Genomic DNA, 18997 nt, shown 5'->3' with positions numbered 1-18997 from the left:
GTGGAGAAGATAAATAAAAGGGTTGATTCCACACATAGTTTGCTAATTACCTAAACACAATGGCTGCACCAACAGCCAACAGCTCAAAGCCATAAATAATGTCCAGAGATGGCTCTTGGACACAAAAGACCTCTATTTAGGGATCCAAGGAGATCTCTACACTATCTTTAAATGTTCAAGGAACTCTTGAGGCCAACTGTCAAAAATGAACATGTAGGCGAGAAATTCCATGTCTTTCCTCCTACACATTCTCTCATTTTTTCGGGCTCTCCTACACATTCAGCACAATCATGCACACACACACACACACACACACACACACAGCCACACAGAGAGAGAGAGAGAGAAGAAAAAGAGAGAGAAAGAAAGAAAGAAAGAAAGAAAGAAAGAGAGAGAGAAGGAAAGAAAGAGAAATAGAGATACAGTAAACATTATACACAGTCCACCAAAGGTCAAAAGCCATGGTAAAGCTTTACAGCTTGCGAAATTATTCTGCCTTATATCGGGATCATAAAACACATCATTTTAAAAGAAACTGGGTTTCAGTTCAAAATCATTCTAATGTCAAAACACAGTGCAAATTAAGTATTTTTAGTTTGGTCAATTTTCTGCCAATGGCATGCTGAAAATAAAAACACTGGGCACAGATTATTTGATACCACTGACAGAGAAAATAACTTCCAGGAAAAGTATTCCAGTCAAAAATGCTATGTTTTTCCTACTTTCGGAATTTAAAAAGGTACCTCTTGTAGAGTAATCCTGTACTACAGAACAGCACAGGGTTAAATTAGGCCACTGGTGCACAACTCCTTTGCAGCAAATCATGTTAAAATCATCCTGAGCTAAAGGTCAGACGGACTGACTGAAAAGCTGAGGAATGGAGAATGTATAAAGCAAGAAGCACAGGAGGCAGGAATCAAAATTAGGCTCAAAATCAGCAGGCATGAAACGAGGCGATGTCCAAACAGCTAACCAAGGGGGAAAAACAAAGATTATTTTTAAAATGTCATGCACAAAATCATCAAACAATCCTTGACCTATTAGAAACACCCTGTCAGGAAATGTCACATTTCTCTTGCATTTCTTTACAAAGGAGGTAGAGAGAAGCAATTGCTTCTGCTGTGTGTGAATCTCAGGCACCTACATACACCCAACTCCTTTCTCCACATTAATCACTTTGAAAGGGTGACAATTTGGTCTAAAAAAAGCCCTCCATATAGAGAAACAACAACAAGGATAAGAAAAGCATCACAGTAATGTTCAAGACAGTGGCTTTGGCATACAACACCTAGCTTGCTAGTCACCACTAACCCTGACACCACCTCCACAGCCGTATACTTTGGGTCACCAATCAGGAAAAAGACTGAACGCTCTGGTCAGCCCATGTCCTCTTAGGTTGAGTGAGAACCCAACTGTAAGTGGTCGTTTTCCAAATGGTGCCCTCAAAACGGGCAACCTCATGGCCTGTGGGCAGAACTTCCTTCCCCAAACTCTGAACTTGGTAAAGTGCCCATTAACCAGGGAAACGCATAAACAAGATAAATCTCCTAGCTCTAGCTAGACCCTGAAATGACTCTATATGAAATCTTGACACAGACAGAGAGAAAAAAGCTGGAGGTCATTCAACCATGATCACAGCTTTACTGCTACACTGAGCATGGCCAAAACTGCAGTTTTGGTGTCCTTGTGCAAAAATGACATGTCATATTTAACAAACAAAAAAAATACCAACTAGTCTGCAGACATTGGTGCTAACCTTTCATATAATTGGACTGAATTCCATAGCTTGATATATACAGCAATTATGTATTAATCTAAGGGAGATTTTATACAGAGTATATGATGCCAAACAAAGTAGGCAATGCAATACTTCTCTGAAGAAGATCTATGACTAATATAACTTTAATGTGACTGAGCACAAAACAAAACGTAACTTAAACAACTCCTTCAAAAACGCCTTAAACTCCGGTACAGTGATATTTTTAGGAAGTAGTAAGCCAAATTTGTGTGCAGTTATGCCTCTTCAACAATTTTGTCTTTTCTGTAAGCCTCATGATGGTTAAACTTCCGGCAAGGATTTGAGGCGTTTGTCTTTGGGTGTCTGTAATTGAACTTTAAATCATCCTGGTGGGTCACCACCATCACTCCTTACAATCATAAAATTAAAGTGTCTCTTAGTGGCCCATTTAGTTTATTAAAACATTAAATCTGTATTCCCTTCAACTTCCACATAGGAGAAAAAAGAACAGGCTATGTATAGTTGTTACGTTCTGTCTTGGTGGCTAAATCAGTCACCTTAACCTTCAATTAGCTTTTTCTCCCCTACAAGTGGTGCCACAACATTAAGTCACCAGGAGAGTTAAAGGAAGGACAGAGTCTAAACACAGACAATCATGTCTCAGGAGGGTTTTGGCACCTTATCAACATGGCCAGGTGCTACATGACACCTAAATGTAGCAGAGATGTTCAGACTACAGTGTGAGATGCTGCATTACTGAAGCAAAAGTCATCTGGGAAATCAAGTGACTGTCATGTAAACCCCTACCCCCAATTACTTTGTATGTCTAACAAGCCCAGCCTCAGACTACAATATAAGAAAAAGGCCCACTTGTTCCAACCACTAATCTGCTCCACTTGTCTCAAGTAGAAACTAACATAGACACCATTCAGTTACCATAGGACGCCAACACAGTCAAGTATCTACTGTATGGAATTACATATGTGGCGAGAAACACTGTTTACCAATTAAAACAATACATCATAGGAGCTAAATATGATGACAAAGAAACCATAGGAGTTAAAATGGTTTTCTATTTCCAGAACTCAAAGCAAACCATACTCTAAATGAGAAGGCACAAATGGCTCCCAAAAACAGTTACAGCCATTATCTGCTTTAATTCCCTAACAACCACAAAGACAGAAAATCCCATGGCAAAATCCCAAATGATATCATCACGCAATCTAACATCAGGGCCATGAAAATAGTGATACTATAATGGGATAACTGGAGGCGATCATGATTATGATCCATGAAGCTGCTCTGTTAAGCTTGTGGCAGGTGTGTAACATGTGGTCCCTGCGTGCCAGGTGCACTGCATGTACAATACTCATCCCATTAAACCAAACTCAAATTCACAGAATCTCTCTAACATGTAGGAGATTATGCCAGGCTCGGCACCCCACAGGAAGTTTATTTTTAGATGGGAATGCATTTTTTGTGACAGGATGCAAATCCAGAGAAATCAGTAAACAAGTTGCCTCTATGTGGTCACATGTGCCCAGAGGGAGAATATCTATAAGATGCATTGATTGGAGTCTACAATGTTGTTAAGTGTCAGCTTCAGTCTATGTAACTCTGTCATTTGGCTTAAAAGGAGTTCCCTCAGGATGGCCGTGGTTCTCTTGGCTTTTGGCTATAAAGTGGAGAGGTTTTCAAATAATATGTTTAGCATACCGATTAAGGCTCACCGGAACCATAGCAACACGTGCCAAATCACTAATGCCACATGATCAAAAAGCACAGTTGGAGACAGAGATTGTTTCTCCTCATCCGATTGGCTGAGACTCTTCTGAAATTATTTGAAAACAACAAAACAACACAGGATAAGACTGATAAAATTGTTCTTGCTTTTATGCAGCCAAAGGGAATGATCCATATGTCGAGTGTAAAGTGGCTACAATGTCTGAAACACACTCAGAAGTGACACAATTCAGTGCAACTTTAGACAGCCTATTCTAAAAGAACTACTGAACGAACAATGATCTGTACTCTCCTTAACAAGATTATGACAATCTCAGCATTTGACAGCAAGTGTAATGATATATAAATGCCAGTATTAACATCAGAGAAGCCACAAACTTATTTCTGGCAACCAGTCTCTAACCACTACTCATAACACTCCCAAACACACACAGATACCACATACTAAAACAAATAACTCCCACAAGCTGTGGACAAGGTTAATGTCACAGAATGGTTGCATTACTATTTTAGTGAGTATTATTACATCCTCACATTTTTAGGGTGTGTACACAAGGATGACAGCACAATGATAGCAGTTCAATATTTCCTTGCAGTATGTCGAAAACAGACACAGAGGACTAAACTGATTAAGGTGGCTATAGATAATAACTAGATACTCAAAGATCCCCACCTACTGAAAGTGTTCGGCACTAAGTACTGGTTTTAAGATGCTGAAAATAGCTTACATTAGGACCACAATAGCAACTGTGGAAACTGGTTCCCATGAGAAACTGAAAGATCTCTACTATCCCCCCTGCTGTTGCTTTGCAGTACTGCACATACAGTAAAACAGTCTCATGCTTGACTTTTTTGAACAAATAACAACTTTTTTTATTTGCTTAGCATAGGATTTTGACAACTCATTTTAATATCTTTCAGATGAATGAAAAATAATTAATATGTTAACACAGAAGTTTTCAAAAGTATAACTGGTTCTAATTAAACATCTATATATATTTGACAAATATTCTTCATATGAACTACAGACCTCACAAAACTTTTACTGTTAACTCAACACATTTCTAACTTAGTTCCGTTTTTACTTATTTCAGACACTTTTAACAAGTATATGCACACAATTGTCCTCTCCCAACACACTTTTGCCTGGGGTGATATCAAATAAAAACTAACTTTAAAAAAAAAAAAAAAAAAAAAACTTTTTTTTTCAAAGAAAGCCTCAAAAAAATAACTGACAAAATACCATTATATATTTTTTTTCAGTGTAAGTTTAGACAAAGCCATCCAAAATGTAGCATGGCTTCACAAGGGACAACAAACCCCTCATTGAAGCTGACATCACACAAGGGAGGTGCCTCAGCACTAGGTAAGATGCTGGGTGATGCTGGAGGCTGACTCCATATAAATACCCGCATGACTTCACATCAAAACAGTAGCAGCTCCACAGACAGACTCAACACCTGAGGATTTATTGCACAGCCCGGGACAGCAGCCCCGAGTCCTACCCCTCTGAATTTTGGAGCCCAGACCTTCTGGTAAGTGTTCCCTTATCTTCTCTATGACCTGCATGATTTTGACCATCTCATGTGACCTTGCTCATGAGATCCTATAAGGCGAAGAGTGTGTCTACAGATCAAATCTGCAGATCATGTTTGTAGAGGAATGCATGCAAAGACATACATGGGTTCAATAGAGTGAGTGATGGAAGTGATGGAATACTGTGTTCTGTGTCACCTCGAGTGTGAGTTATTCTTCGTCTGCTCCTATTTTTTGTGATGTGTTTTGATCAGTACAGCAGACTGCTGACAGAATGAAAAAAATAATTGAAGTTCACAATCATGCTCATGCTGCAGCACCATGAGAAGTTGACTAGCCTGTGCTGGCTCTATTACTTCTTCCAGGTTTAGCTTCAGAGGATGGACCTTCGACTCAATTGCGTTCTACTTCTGGTGGTGGCCTTGGCAGAGGCCACCCCAGAAAGATACCACTACCAAGTGAAGAAGCACCACCCTCCACCTCCAGTCAAGGCCCACCGTATGTCTGCATATTTTATTTACCGTAATTTCCCAAATATTAGCCGCGGCTTATACATTCATTTTGCAAAATGTCTTCAGCTATGTGGTTAATACACAGGGGCAGTTAACATGGTATTAATATGGTTTTGTTTTTTTAACTTGCATAAAACACAGTCCTGCGTCTTATACACAATGTGGCTAGTACGACATTACTGTACCATCTAATTTGATTGGGCCATAATACATCAGCTTTGAACGACACTGTTTTTCAGTGCAGGATATGACTGTATATTTGCTGCATGCTAAACAGGCAGGCATGTTCAATGTCTACACAAACAAAACAGCACAAGTAGACCCAAGATTATATCAAAAGGAGATAAAATTGCCATTTAGACTACTACTACTGTCTGTGCCAAATTAATGTCATTTAAGTGAATACAACAAGATACAATATTTATTCATTAAGTTGTAATTATAATTACTGGGACAACAATGGAAAAAAGGTCAGCAGAAGAAGCCAATTAATATGTACAATTCAAATGAGCTTTCATGTATATGATACCTATGAGTACTGTTGCATGTAGCATATTGCCTCATTACTTATTCACTTGGACTTGCTCATGCATTGACAAGCAGATTTTCTATAATACACAGAGAGATGCATATAGCTCCACAGGTGAAATTATATTAATATTGTTTAAACACTTCTGTATATCTGAGACAATCATATTGATTTGACGATTCAGAGAAAATGTGATCATGAAATATTGGACTCACTGAGATAACAATAGCCTGTGAGTACCCGTTCCTGCTAAGGCTCTTTCCCACAAACTCCCATCTATGGGTCAGAGAGAGTACAATGGAAGAAGCTTACACCACTTCCACAACCTTCACAGTTTTTCTGTATGATTCACACACTTTAATCATAGTACTTTTTGTCTATGTTTAAGAGCTGTGGCTCCAAAAGTGACTTAAAACTGAACATTTTGTCAACTAAGGTGCAATTAATATAAAAAGAGACTAGAAGTTCAAATTCATTCTCCATGAAAGTCCACTCGTGGTTTTCACGGGTGACATATGCCAACACTTAAACAGGTCTTTCCTAGGGTCAGCTAAGGCTCTTTTTTGAAAGCTCTCCAGACCAGATGTTACCATGGCATGCTAGGCACACCCAAAACAAACCACTTGAGGTGCTAAATTATGCCACAACAGTTTAGACCAAAACAATCCAAAAAGTAAATTACAAAAATCCAAGGCCAAGGGGCAAGCCTTTTACTCAAGCAAACCGTTTTTTCAGGAAATATAGTATATTATATTATTACTGAATAAATGCTATTTGACATTATTATATATTAACTGTTACTAATGGTCAAGAATTGTTGATTGATGTTATATTTTAAAGAATAAACAAGGATATCACAACATAAAAATTTGAAAATTGCCCCCGTCATTGCTGGTTAGTTTTATGAGCTGCAGCTACAGCTGGGGAAGCACCGCTGGCAACCGACACTGCTATGGTGGCTTTTAGCAACCTGCTGATTTCTAACTCTCAAATAGTAGATTAGGTTCTTCAACTGCTGGTCTAAAACAAAAGAGACATAGCTTGGTGTAACAAAAAGTCCACAATAGCTGCACAACATTCCAAACAGTTTTTTGGAGTATTTTATAGTAGAATGCTGAATATTAATATAATATGTGCTGCAATACATCACATTGAGATGGGCGGGGGGAAATAAAGGAAAGAAAACACAACATTTAAATGTTGCTTTCATACTTAAAACTGAACATTGATTTAACATTTCTATACTCTCAGTTCTAACATTTTTTTAAAATCCATACTGAGAGTGAAGCTCTGCTCTCATTTGGCTTGTAAGCTGACATGCCATATGTCCTGCTTAGCCTTCACATGCTCCAAACACAGTTCAGGTCACACAAGGTTATGTAATGACCTTACCTCAGGAATGAAAATGACTTGAGACAGTGCCACGGAAGAGCAGGGCAAATACATTTCATGCCAGAATTCAGTAATCTGGAGTCAGTAATTCTTATTTATCCTTAAAATGACTTGCTCACAATAACCCATGTTGTTGCTAATTAAAGCTACATTGAGTCAGATTTTTGAAATACATAAAAAGATCATGCTGCATCATACGTCTTCAACATGCTCATACAAAAAAAAATGTATACTGAAAATGAATTTCCACATCAAAACTAGAAAAGTATGCAACAAAATACACCATCACCTACTATGATCATAGCTCAGAGAGATGACTGATAACTAGCAGAGTAGACAATGGAATGATCAATTTATCCAACCTACTGATGCATGAAAGCACTGGCCATCAATACCAGTACACAAAAATAGAGGACACCTTCATCTAACCTCAAAGGGGATTCAGCTTTAACTGAAGAAAAGGGACACATGCTTAGAACATATTTTATCCACAGAAAGCCGCAGATCTTTGCTTGAACTCACTAATTTCAATCAAATGGAAACTGTCAATTTGAGTGATGCAGTTGAAAGGACCATGATGGTATTTTTCAGCAATGTATGTCCATACATCACATTGTAATTTTGTGTCCATTTTTTAGCTATCCCCGGGGAGCCAGGACCTCAAGGTAGCCCTGGATTACCTGGACCACAAGGGCCCCCCGGAGCCCCTGGAGCACCTGGAAAAAGTGGTGTTGGACACCCTGGACCAAAGGGTCTCCCTGGACCACCAGGAGCACCCGGCTACTCTGCAACTGGCAAGCCCGGTAACCCAGGGTCCCCTGGGAAGCCTGGCGCCAATGGTCTTCCTGGGGCAAAAGGACATGCTGGTCCTCCAGGTGCAATGGGCCCAAGAGGGGCATCAGGTAGCCCTGGAACCCCTGGACCAGCTGGATACTCTGCTGTTGGAAAACCTGGACCTGTAGGAGCTCCAGGGCCAATGGGACCAAGTGGTGGAATGGGACCTTCTGGTTCACCTGGCATGCCAGGAATGCCAGGTCAAAAAGGTGAAAGAGGTGTGGGCATTCCAGGCTCACCAGGTGGCCCAGGTGGAATGGGACCAATGGGTCCCGTTGGTCCACCTGGAAAGTCTGGAATTGGGGCACCAGGTGCAACAGGACATCCTGGTGATCCTGGAAAGCCAGGTGGCCCAGGTAGAGATGGTATTCCAGGAACTCCTGGTCAACCAGGTTTAAAAGGCCACCCTGGCCCTCCAGGAGTGGGCGCTCCAGGTAAATCTGGAGCAAATGGTAGCCCTGGCATGCCTGGCCAACATGGGCCTAAAGGTCCACAAGGACCTGCCGGACAGCCAGGGTCTCCAGGTCTACCAGGTGTTGGCAAGACAGGGCCACATGGAATTCCAGGAGACAGAGGTGCACCAGGTTCGCCAGGTACAACAGGGCAGAAAGGTGAGCCAGGCCCAACAGGATTTACAGGTGCTCCAGGAGCTATTGGTCCCATAGGCCCAGCTGGTCCTCAGGGAGCTAGGGGATTTCAGGGAGAGCAAGGTGCCATGGGTGCTAAAGGTGATATGGGAGGCATGGGACCTCAAGGGCCAAAGGGTCTTAAGGGTGATCAGGGACATCAAGGTTTAACAGGAAAGCCAGGTATTCCAGGTACTGTTGGACCAACTGGCCCTACAGGTCATATGGGACATCAAGGTCAAAAGGGTGAGCAAGGTTATACTGGTGCACCAGGTATTCCAGGTACAAAGGGGCCAGCTGGAGTTAAGGGGCATCCAGGACAACCTGGACCAAGAGGAGAGCGGGGAGAAAATGGGTTCCCAGGGGGTAGAGGGCCAGTCGGGCCAAGTGGTCCAAGTGGAATCCCAGGGCTTAAAGGTCATCCAGGTCCCCCAGGTGCTCCTGGGCCCGCAGGTGTCATTGCTAAGGGAATGTCTGGTCCTCAAGGGCCACCAGGACCTCCTGGTGCCAGAGGTCATGATGGTCTCCCAGGTCCAGCTGGACCCCCAGGAGCCCCTGGCGCACCAGGTGAGGTCATTTACCATCATGAGAAGAGCATGCCAATAAAATCCCATGAGGTTATGCCTGTTGCTCATGAGTTGGTTAAGGCCCCAATGTCTGCCTTTTCGGCTGTTCTGACCAGGGCTTACCCACCAGCAGGTTCCCCTATTGCCTTTGAGACCGTTTTGTACAACGGTGAGCAACATTATGATCCTAGCTCTGGAATCTTTACCTGCCAAGTCCCTGGACTCTATTACTTTGCTTACCATATGCATGTCAATGGGGCAAATCTCTTGGTTGCACTCTACAGAAATGGCCAGCCAGTGGTTTTCACTTATGACGAGTATAATAAGGGATTCCTGGATCAAATGTCTGGAAGTGCTGTTCTTGAGTTGCACGCTCATGACACAGTTTACATCGCAGTTCCTGATGAGGAATCTAATGGCGTGTTTGCTGCTGATAATGTTCACTGCTCTTTCTCTGGTTTCCTAATTGCCGCAACGTGATACAGACACTGAACAAAACAGCAAACTTTAACATCAAAGAGCAGTTTCTCAAAAAACAAACATTTGCAATCACCATCATTAAGTGCAGGTAATTTTGTTTAGTAATGAGCACTTTTATAAGGTGTACCCAAAACATTATATTGAATGGTTTGCTGAAGAAAGTAAACATAAAATTCCACAAGACCCTTTCAAAAGCCTAACTATGTTAAGTACACTTCTAATGTAACATGAAGATTTTCCATCCATATGTATTGTTTAAAATGTGTTTAAAATCCTGTTCATTATTGTTTTCTGGCTTTAGTGTGAGATACGCCAATCTTGACATGTACAATAGAAAAGTTCACTTCTAAATGGCAGAAATTTTGTAAAATTGTAACTAGATGTCATATGACAAGCAGAAATTACTAGAAATGAAGGACAAGTCTGTTAATGCAACATTTGTTTTGTATATCAAAAGATCACATTATGTACAACATATTGACCGAAATAAAAAAATATTCTAGTTCCCAAACTGATCAGTCTCCTTCTTCTTACCATAAGTCATCGACTGTCTTCAAGGACACTTCTGTAATCTAACACCCACAACCCACACAACCCTTACCACTCAAAAACGTACTAATACCATTTTAGTAGTAGGGGTGTCACGATTTCGAATTTAAATCGAAATCGATCAAAATGACACGATGTCACGTCCAGCATGTATGCCAAGACGCACAAATGCACACACACGTGCTGAACTGCAGCGTCAACACTCCTCTAATTTTAGGCCACTTAAAATATACATATCATATATCAACCGAACGAAATCAAAGCCCCTCTTGCTACTCTGAAATCACCGGTGTGGAAGTATTTTGTCATTCACGTCAATTAACACTAACTTAGGGCTAGTCCACACGTACGAAACCGATCTTTTTTTCCTCCATCTTCCCTGAAACCGCATCAAGAATATTTGCGTCCAAACGGATCCATCTCAACACGACTCAACACGTTACTTCATACCCCATGCCTATAGGTGGCACTGTTTCTTTACAGAAATTGACCAAAACTTGCACTTTACAAACAGACAGAATAGGCTACGACCAAATGGCTAGTGCAAGGAAACCAGAATTGTTTGTGTGGACTGATGGTGAACTGTCAACTGAAAAACTAATAAACTTTATTTTACGGTTTGTGAAGGGTGCAGTCCCGTCCTTTATTTGGCTAATGCAGGTAGGCCTACTAATTACCTTTACTTTCTTTGGTTGTAGGATAGTCCGTGATTCACATTAGTTTTGGCTATCACCGCAATTAGGCTACTAAACGCAAGGCTTACCCAAGTTCTGGGCTATTCTGTCGCCACATTTATACTATTGCTATAAAACCTTCGTTAGTAACAGTCAATACTTTTGCCTGCATCAAATCGCGCATTCGCATTCAGTGTGCTACCATCGGCTTAACGTGAGTTCTAAGCGTCTTTGTATGCTTATATCTGATTTCACTCGACTGTGAATGCATATATATATGTTGTAAGACATGTAAAATAAATGAATGACACTGGCACTACGCACAAATTAATGTAGCCTAAACTTACACCGCACTTTCCTAATAACTTAAGTTCTCTCGCGTCACTGACAGTAGAATGCATAAAAAAACACAGGGAAAAACAGTGTTCAGTCCATAAGCTATCGGCGCTGCGCAGCACCAGTTGTGATATTTATCTTACGGAGTGTAATCGTAGGTAATGTCATGTATGAAAACTAGTATTGTTAGGCAATACTATAAGTGCAAGTCCAGGGCAGCTGAGGTGGGCAATGACATCATCGATACGCAAGCAGGATGTGCGGTTTCGCTGTCTAAACGAATTCAAACGGGCTACGGTTTCAGATTTCTCCACTCTGGGACCAGGTTTTAGAAAAGTGTGGTTTCGGGCAGTGCGTTTACAGGATTCGTTTGGACGCTCGGCCAAGACGAAGCAAAACCTCTGCGTTTAACCTAAAAAGCGTCTCCGTGTGGACGGGCCCTTAGCCTACTCAACTAAGCAAGTGAAAAGATGATCTAGTTGCAGTCCAAAATTACCTTAGGGCTTAAACTGCACATTGATAAGGACATATTCCATGAACACTAACCTTGGGTCTTGAGAGCGTGCTAAAAAAATCAAATTATCATTCTGTGTTGTATAATTCCACTTTGTTCACGTCTCTGTTTAATGTTTGTTCAGTTTACAACCTCGCGGTTGGAACGTTTCAAAAGAAAAACCTCCCCCCCGAAACAGAATTGGAAAAGGCCAAAAAAAGTAAATAACATATAAGGAATGCATTAATAGCAATATTAAAAAAGATCGAAAATCGAATCAAATCGTGACTTTAAAATTGAAAATTAAATCGAATCAGGGATTTGGAGAATCGTGAAACCCCTATTTAGTAGAATGGTTAAAGGCGAACTATGCAGGTTTTTTAGCTTAATTTACCTTTACTTCACAGCTTCGGAGTCATTGGAATTGTTATATGACTTTTTTCGGGTTGAATGGTGGCTGTCACGCTCCCCCCTTGCGCCTGTGACCGGAAAAACCACCCTTGCAACTTTGGGCCGGCGGGCCAGCGGCCTCAGTGTCAGGAAGTATAACGAGTGTAACGAATTGCTTTACTGCATTTAAATACATACACTCCAGGCACCGGCTAGAACAAGGTAGCGATGGTGTTTCTCAGACATTCATCATGACAAGAGCCAGCGAAAAAGAATCAAAAACCTAGAAAACAGTGAGGAAATTGCCAATACTGCATAGTTTCTCTTTAATAAACATACTTTGCCACTTGCTGCCCACATATCTATATGCACCTCTGTTTTGATGGTTTCTCTTGCAGAACTGCAAAACCGACTTTGAATGTGAATATAAAAAGTCCACGCTAACTCACCTTTAAATGCTGATGTGTTGTAATTGTGATCAATAGCGGCAATCATGTCTTTCCAAAAGTCAGATGTCACCTCATTACCACGCTGTAAATGGTGAAAAGTTTGCCAATGAATACCAATGAATAATACAAAATATGAATTGTTGTGTTCAAACAATAATAACAACTTTTTTAAGAAGTTACGTCATTTAAACATCCTTGGGCTTTACCTTGTGCAACATATCCACGACTCTTGCACAGAGTAGTGCTCCAGGGAGGTCAAAGTAGTTGTCATAGAAATAGTATTTTGCTGGAGAATGATAGAAAATACTTAAAAATATATATTTAACCCCAAAGAAACACACTTTGGGCCCTAATTTAAACAATATGCAAAGTCACTCAATGAGCAAAGTGTCTTGTGCCTGGACTAAATCTATTGTGTAGCGTGTGGGAGCACTGAGCTAATCCACCAATGCTTGAGCTTAAGATCTTGCTCATTGTATTGGATTAGCAAATAGGTTTTGCCTCGTCATTAAATTAAGGTAAAACTTCCAATAATAGCTAAGTCTCCAATAACCATAGGTCCCTAATAATCACTTGTATACAAGACCCTTCCAATGAAACAAATGTTGCCTCAAATAAACGCTGGGGAAATTAAATGCACTTTTCATGACTAATACAAAAGAACAATGGGTTGTGATGCATACAGCAGTTCTATTCCTTCCTTCTTTTTAAAAATTGAAATAGCACCGGTTTGGGAAAAGTTGTTTCTTCAACTATATAGTGAGCCACACGGTGGTTTGAAAAGGGGGGGGGGGGGGGTTGTCTGAGGAGTTGTAAATCATCCACTGCTGAAAGAGGAATTATATGCAACAAGGAAAGGCTCTTGCAATCTTAACAACTGCAAGGAATTGTGTTCGAGCTGGATTTTCAATATTACTGTTTATCACTAACAATTATTATTAAGTCATGGGAGTCTAACATTAAGGCCAGGCCTGCTTTCGCTTGTGCCGTTGAAGTTGAACTTGACAAAGAGGGCAGAAATATCACATTTCTTTAATGCTTTTATCCAGTGTTTCCCAGTCTTTTGTTAGGGATACTGTAGGCCTATTTCTCATTGACCGAAATGGGCAGTTACATGCTACAGCTACACGTAACCTTGTAAGCCTGAGCTTAATTTGAAATAAACGCAGGTCTCTTATAATCGCAGTGGCCCCAATAAACACTGTTAACTATAAGTAATTAAAGTAATTATTGGAAGTTTTAGTTAGACTTTACACTTTTGCCCCTCCCCACACACACATACACATTATTTAAATTAGGGCCCTTGAAATAAATGGCTATAACATAATAACAATACTGCACCAGATCGTGTGTACGAGGTATTAAGGCTATTGAAATGCTTCCATTCCCTCTTTGAACCATAGTGCTTCAGTAAGTCTTCTGTGCTAAGGTCATGTGTCCCATGGGTTGCCCTGGATTGAAAAAAGGGAATCAACTATAGGAGCAGCATCCCTTCTCCAAAAGGTGAAGTGCCATATTAATGTGCCAAATGTCAACAATGACAAATAATTATAATCTGACAAAAAAAATAATGCATGCACCTCCCAATCACAGGTATCCTCTCCCAAATAATCAGAGGCATGTATTTTCATTCTCATTCAATTACATCAAAAATAGCTTTTAGAAATAATTGAATACCTCAAAACAGTTCCATCTGCAGCCAATTTTACAAGGTTTCCATCTTCGAGGTCCAACACTAAACCTTTGAAACTGTAAAATAATAATAACAAAATACATTGATTTGGGGTTAATGAACCAGAGATTTCATGTTGATGCCAAGGACATTTTCAATTTTCATTACAGGCTACACCTGATCTTAACAACTTCAGGCTCTGCGAAGTCAAGTCACGACAGACTCATTTAAAATGCATGGTGACGCGGTGTCTGTGCATCATCTCCTTGACCTACGTGTTGTTATCACACATGTAGGCTACTGATGTATTCGGTAGCCTGTTATCCAATTTAAGATGTCAAGGAGACAAAGCCAACTCACCAAAAATCCCAGGTGGCGGGACTGAGGGTCAAAAGATCTTGGTCATATCCTTTATGTTCCACCAAATACCTGGCAAAGCTTTCATAGATAAGCTGCAACATAGGAACATATCTGAAGGTTGATAATCGCGAACAGATGTAGGCTATGTTAAATCATCACATACAGGTTGAATGTTCAACATCAAGGATAAACGGTCAGTGAGCATCATTCAGTTACATAAGGCATGGTGCTGTGTCAAGTCATATTATGGGAGTAGCGCAATAGGCCACATCTGATTCATTTTGCACAATATGAGACGAGGATGATGAAAGCCATACAAACTAAACTAAACCCTGTCACATACTATCGCCTAGTAAAGTAGTCTAGGCTGCTACAACCGATACCGCTGCAGCGAGCAGTGAGGCTATGTTTGCAAGGAGCTGATTCTGTGCTGCCTATAAAAAGGCCATCTGAAATCCTTATTTGACCAAATCATTACGTACGAGAATGCACAGACCTGGCATAGCCAATTTGGTAGCGCACGAATCTAATCAAAGTCAAATATAGGGAGCTATGGAGCACATTCACTGACTGATTGCTTCAATGAGTTCTCGTTCAAATAAAAAAAAAAGAGTCTGCGTCTCCTAGAGGAGTAGGCTATCCTATAATAATCATATTCAAACTCACCCTAGAGGTCTCCTTCAAATGGTAACGACATAGGGTATGGTCCAAATCGAAACCAATTACATCACAGTCTGAAAGACAGAAATATTCGCTCATAATGACTGGTGACAGGAAGGTGAGACTACGCTGCCCCGAAGTTTTGTGTCGACCAGTATCACTGTCACTGATGACTAAAAACTGCACCGCTAGCTATGGTGGCTAACGTTAGCTAATGGAAGGGGAATCTTCCACTGCATGTGTCAGTTAGGCGACACGTGGGACAGCCTTACGTTACAAAACACTGATATTGGTACAGGTCATCAAAGCAATAGAAAAGCTTATAATATGGTTTACAAAGTAACTGAAATCAGTGCTATAATGAAATCACAAACAGGCGTGAGAAGCAAAACACTCATATGTGACTATCATTAAGCTACTTTTTGTTTCAGACTTCCGGGTAAATGTACCGTAATGTATGGTGTAGAGGTGAAATTCAAGTTTAACTTGGTTTTGCAAGGGTCATAGGGCTACTTAAAACCCATCTCTTCCTACTCCAAGTTTATTGATTAGCAGGGATTGATCATGTCCGGTTCCAGGGTTTAAGTAGTCTGGGAGCAAAAGGCTAGTAACTTGGTAAACCTGACTTTGTTGACTGTGTTTTTTTGATGTGCTGGTGAATAGAATGCTTCTGCGTCGACACAATGCAGTTACCTTTACGTCGGCGTAAACCTTTCAAAGTTTTGTGTCTCCTGTGTCTGCGTCGCTCACCACCGCAACGGTTGTTAGAATGTCGAACCGTGGTAAAGTTGGTTTTATATTGGACGTTGGATATTCGACACATTCGAAAAATCTATTTAGCACTGACTACGAGGGTCGAGTTTGTGTCAAACCAACTTTAATGTGTTTAGACAAGGCCTGCCTATATTACACAAAGCTTCTTTTGTCCAAAAACCCATGTTTTGATTTTATGAATTTTTTAGGCTGATAAAAGATTTCAATCTATTATGCGGCTTCACCTTTTGACTTACCCATACTAAAACACATCTCCTGAACTCGGCTTACTGCCCTTTCTAGTACACAAAGCTTCTTTTTCCCTAAAACCTACTCTTTGATTTTATACAATTTTTAATGATAATGTTTCAAATCTATTATGCGGCTTGCCCTTTTGACCTACCCATGTCAAAACACATCTGGTGAACTCGGATTACTGCTCTATATAGTACACAAAGCTTCTTTTTCCCAAAAATCCATTCTTTGATTTTATAAATATTTTTTAATGTAAAAAAATGCTTTAAATGCTTTAAATCTATTATGCGGCTTGACCTTTTGACCTAACCATGTCAAAACACATCTGTTGCACTCAGCTAACTGCCCTACATAATACACAAAGCTTCTTTTTTCCAAAAAACTCACTCTTTGATTTTATATTAATTTTTTACTATTCAAAAATGCTATAAATCTATTATGCGAATTGACCTTTTGACCAACCCATGTCAAAACACATCTGCTGCACTCAGTTAACTGCCCTACATAGTACACAAAGCTTCTTTTTTTCAAAAACTTACTCTTTGATTTTATATACATTTTTTACTATTCAAAAATGCTATAAATCTATTATGCGGCTTGACCTTTTGACCTACCCATGTCAAAACACATCTGTTGCACTCAGCTAACTGGCCTTCATAGTACACAAAGCTTCTTTTTTTCAAAAACACACTCTTTGATTTTATATACATTTTTTACTATTCAAAAATGCTATAAATCTATTATGTGCCTTCCCCTTTCGACTTACCCATATCAAAACACATCTGCTGCACTCGGCTAACTTGCCTACATAGTACACAAAGCTTCTTTTTTTCAAAAACACACTCTTTGATTTTATATACATTTTTTACTATTCAAAAATGCTATAAATCTATTATGTGCCTTCCCCTTTCGCCTTACCCATATCAAAACACATCTGCTGCACTCGGCTAACTGCGCTACATAGTACACAAAGCTTCTTTTTTCCAAAAATGCACTCTTTGATTTTATATAAATTTTTTATTATTCAAAAATGCTATAAATCTATTATGCGGCTTGACCTTTTGACCTAACCATGTCAAAACACATCTGTTGCACTCAGCTAACTGCCCTACATAATACACAAAGCTTCTTTTTTCCAAAAACTCACTCTTTGATTTTATATTAATTTTTTACTATTCAAAAATGCTATACATCTATTATGCGAATTGACCTTTTGACCAACCCATGTCAAAACACATCTGCTGCACTCAGTTAACTGCCCTACATAGTACACAAAGCTTCTTTTTTTCAAAAACGCACTCTTTGATTTTATATTATTTTTTTACTATTCAAAAATGCTATAAATCTATTATGTGCCTTCACCTTTTGACCTAGCCATGTCAAAACACATCTGTTGCACTCGGCTAACTGCCCTTCATAGTGCACAATGCTTCTTTTTTTCCAGAAACTCACTCTTTGATTTTATATTATTTTTTTACTATTCAAAAATGCTATAAATCTATTATGCGGCTTGACCTTTTGACCTACCCATGTCAAAACACATCTGCTGCACTCGGCTAACTGCCCTACATAGTACACAAAGCTTCATTTTTCCAAAAATGCACTCTTTGATTTTATATTATTTTTTTACTATTCAAAAATGCTATAAATCTATTATGTGCCTTCACCTTTTGACCTACCCATGTCAAAACACATCTGTTGCACTCAGCTAACTGCCCTACATAGTACACAAAGCTTCTTTTTTTCAAAAACGCACTCTTTGATTTTCTATTATTTTTTTACTATTCAAAAATGCTATAAATCTATTATGTGCCTTCACCTTTTGACCTACCCATGTCAAAACACATCTGCTGCACTCGGCTAACTGCCCTACATAGTACACAAAGCTTCTTTTTTTTTAAAACGCACTCTTTGATTTTATATAATTCTTTTACTATTCAAAAATGCTATAAATCTATTATGCAGCTTGACCTTTCGACTTACCCATGTCAAAACACATCTGTTGCACTCAGCTAACTTGCCTACATAGTACACAAAGCTTCTTTTTTTCAAAAACGCACTCTTTGATTTTATATAAATTTTTTACTATTCAAAAATGCTATAAATCTATTATGTGCCTTCCCCTTTCGACTTACCCATATCAAAACACATCTGCTGCACTCGGCTAACTTGCCTACATAGTACACAAAGCTTCTTTTTTTCAAAAACACACTCTTTGATTTTATATACATTTTTTACTATTCAAAAATGCTATAAATCTATTATGTGCCTTCCCCTTTCGCCTTACCCATATCAAAACACATCTGCTGCACTCGGTTAACTGCCCTACATAGTACACAAAGCTTCTTTTTTTCAAAAACGCAGTCTTTGATTTTATATTAATTTTTTACTATTCAAAAATGCTATACATCTTTTATGTGCCTTCCCCTTTCGACTTACCCATATCAAAA

The 18997-nt window shown here is 39.6% G+C and overlaps 2 protein-coding genes across 2 annotated transcripts in view; one reads left to right on the top strand and one right to left on the bottom strand.

Annotated features, from left to right (window-relative positions):
* The window catches only part of nt5dc1 (5'-nucleotidase domain containing 1), a 51330-nt gene extending 35377 nt beyond the window's left edge, over nucleotides 1-15953 (bottom strand). Inside the window, exons 1-6 of the mRNA XM_076273161.1 lie at nucleotides 15546-15953; nucleotides 14880-14971; nucleotides 14525-14596; nucleotides 14189-14298; nucleotides 13054-13133; nucleotides 12848-12929 (exon numbers count right to left, since the gene is read on the bottom strand). Of these exons, the coding sequence (XP_076129276.1) occupies nucleotides 12848-12929; nucleotides 13054-13133; nucleotides 14189-14298; nucleotides 14525-14596; nucleotides 14880-14971; nucleotides 15546-15638 (529 nt within the window). The 5' untranslated portion in view covers nucleotides 15639-15953. The remainder of the gene's footprint in view (nucleotides 1-12847; nucleotides 12930-13053; nucleotides 13134-14188; nucleotides 14299-14524; nucleotides 14597-14879; nucleotides 14972-15545) is intronic.
* col10a1b (collagen, type X, alpha 1b) lies at nucleotides 4891-9956 on the top strand. The gene is made up of 3 exons (XM_076273149.1): nucleotides 4891-5016; nucleotides 5383-5515; nucleotides 8089-9956. The coding sequence occupies exons 2-3, from the start codon at nucleotides 5398-5400 to the stop codon at nucleotides 9954-9956; spliced, it is 1986 nt and encodes a 661-aa protein (XP_076129264.1). The 5' UTR covers nucleotides 4891-5016; nucleotides 5383-5397.
* Nucleotides 15954-18997: the final 3044 nt, after the last annotated feature.

The sequence above is a fragment of the Alosa pseudoharengus genome, unplaced genomic scaffold (assembly GCF_046254945.1).
Source record: "Alosa pseudoharengus isolate Yale_2024_CS ecotype anadromous, Long Island Sound unplaced genomic scaffold, YU_APseudo_1.1 YU_APseudo_1.1_scf_7, whole genome shotgun sequence".
NCBI classification, from domain to species: Eukaryota; Metazoa; Chordata; class Actinopteri; order Clupeiformes; family Clupeidae; genus Alosa; species Alosa pseudoharengus.
This window is presented reverse-complemented; position numbering and strand designations above follow the sequence as displayed.

What these genes read in the sequence shown, in the direction of transcription:
- col10a1b (XM_076273149.1), top strand. Translation starts at nt 5,398, where the DNA reads ATGGACCTTCGACTCAATTGCGTTCTACTTCTGGTGGTGGCCTTGGCA. An exon ending in ACCTCCAGTCAAGGCCCACC is followed by an intron (nt 5,516 to 8,088) that starts GTATGTCTGCAT and finishes TCCATTTTTTAG; the next exon opens with CTATCCCCGGGGAGCCAGGA.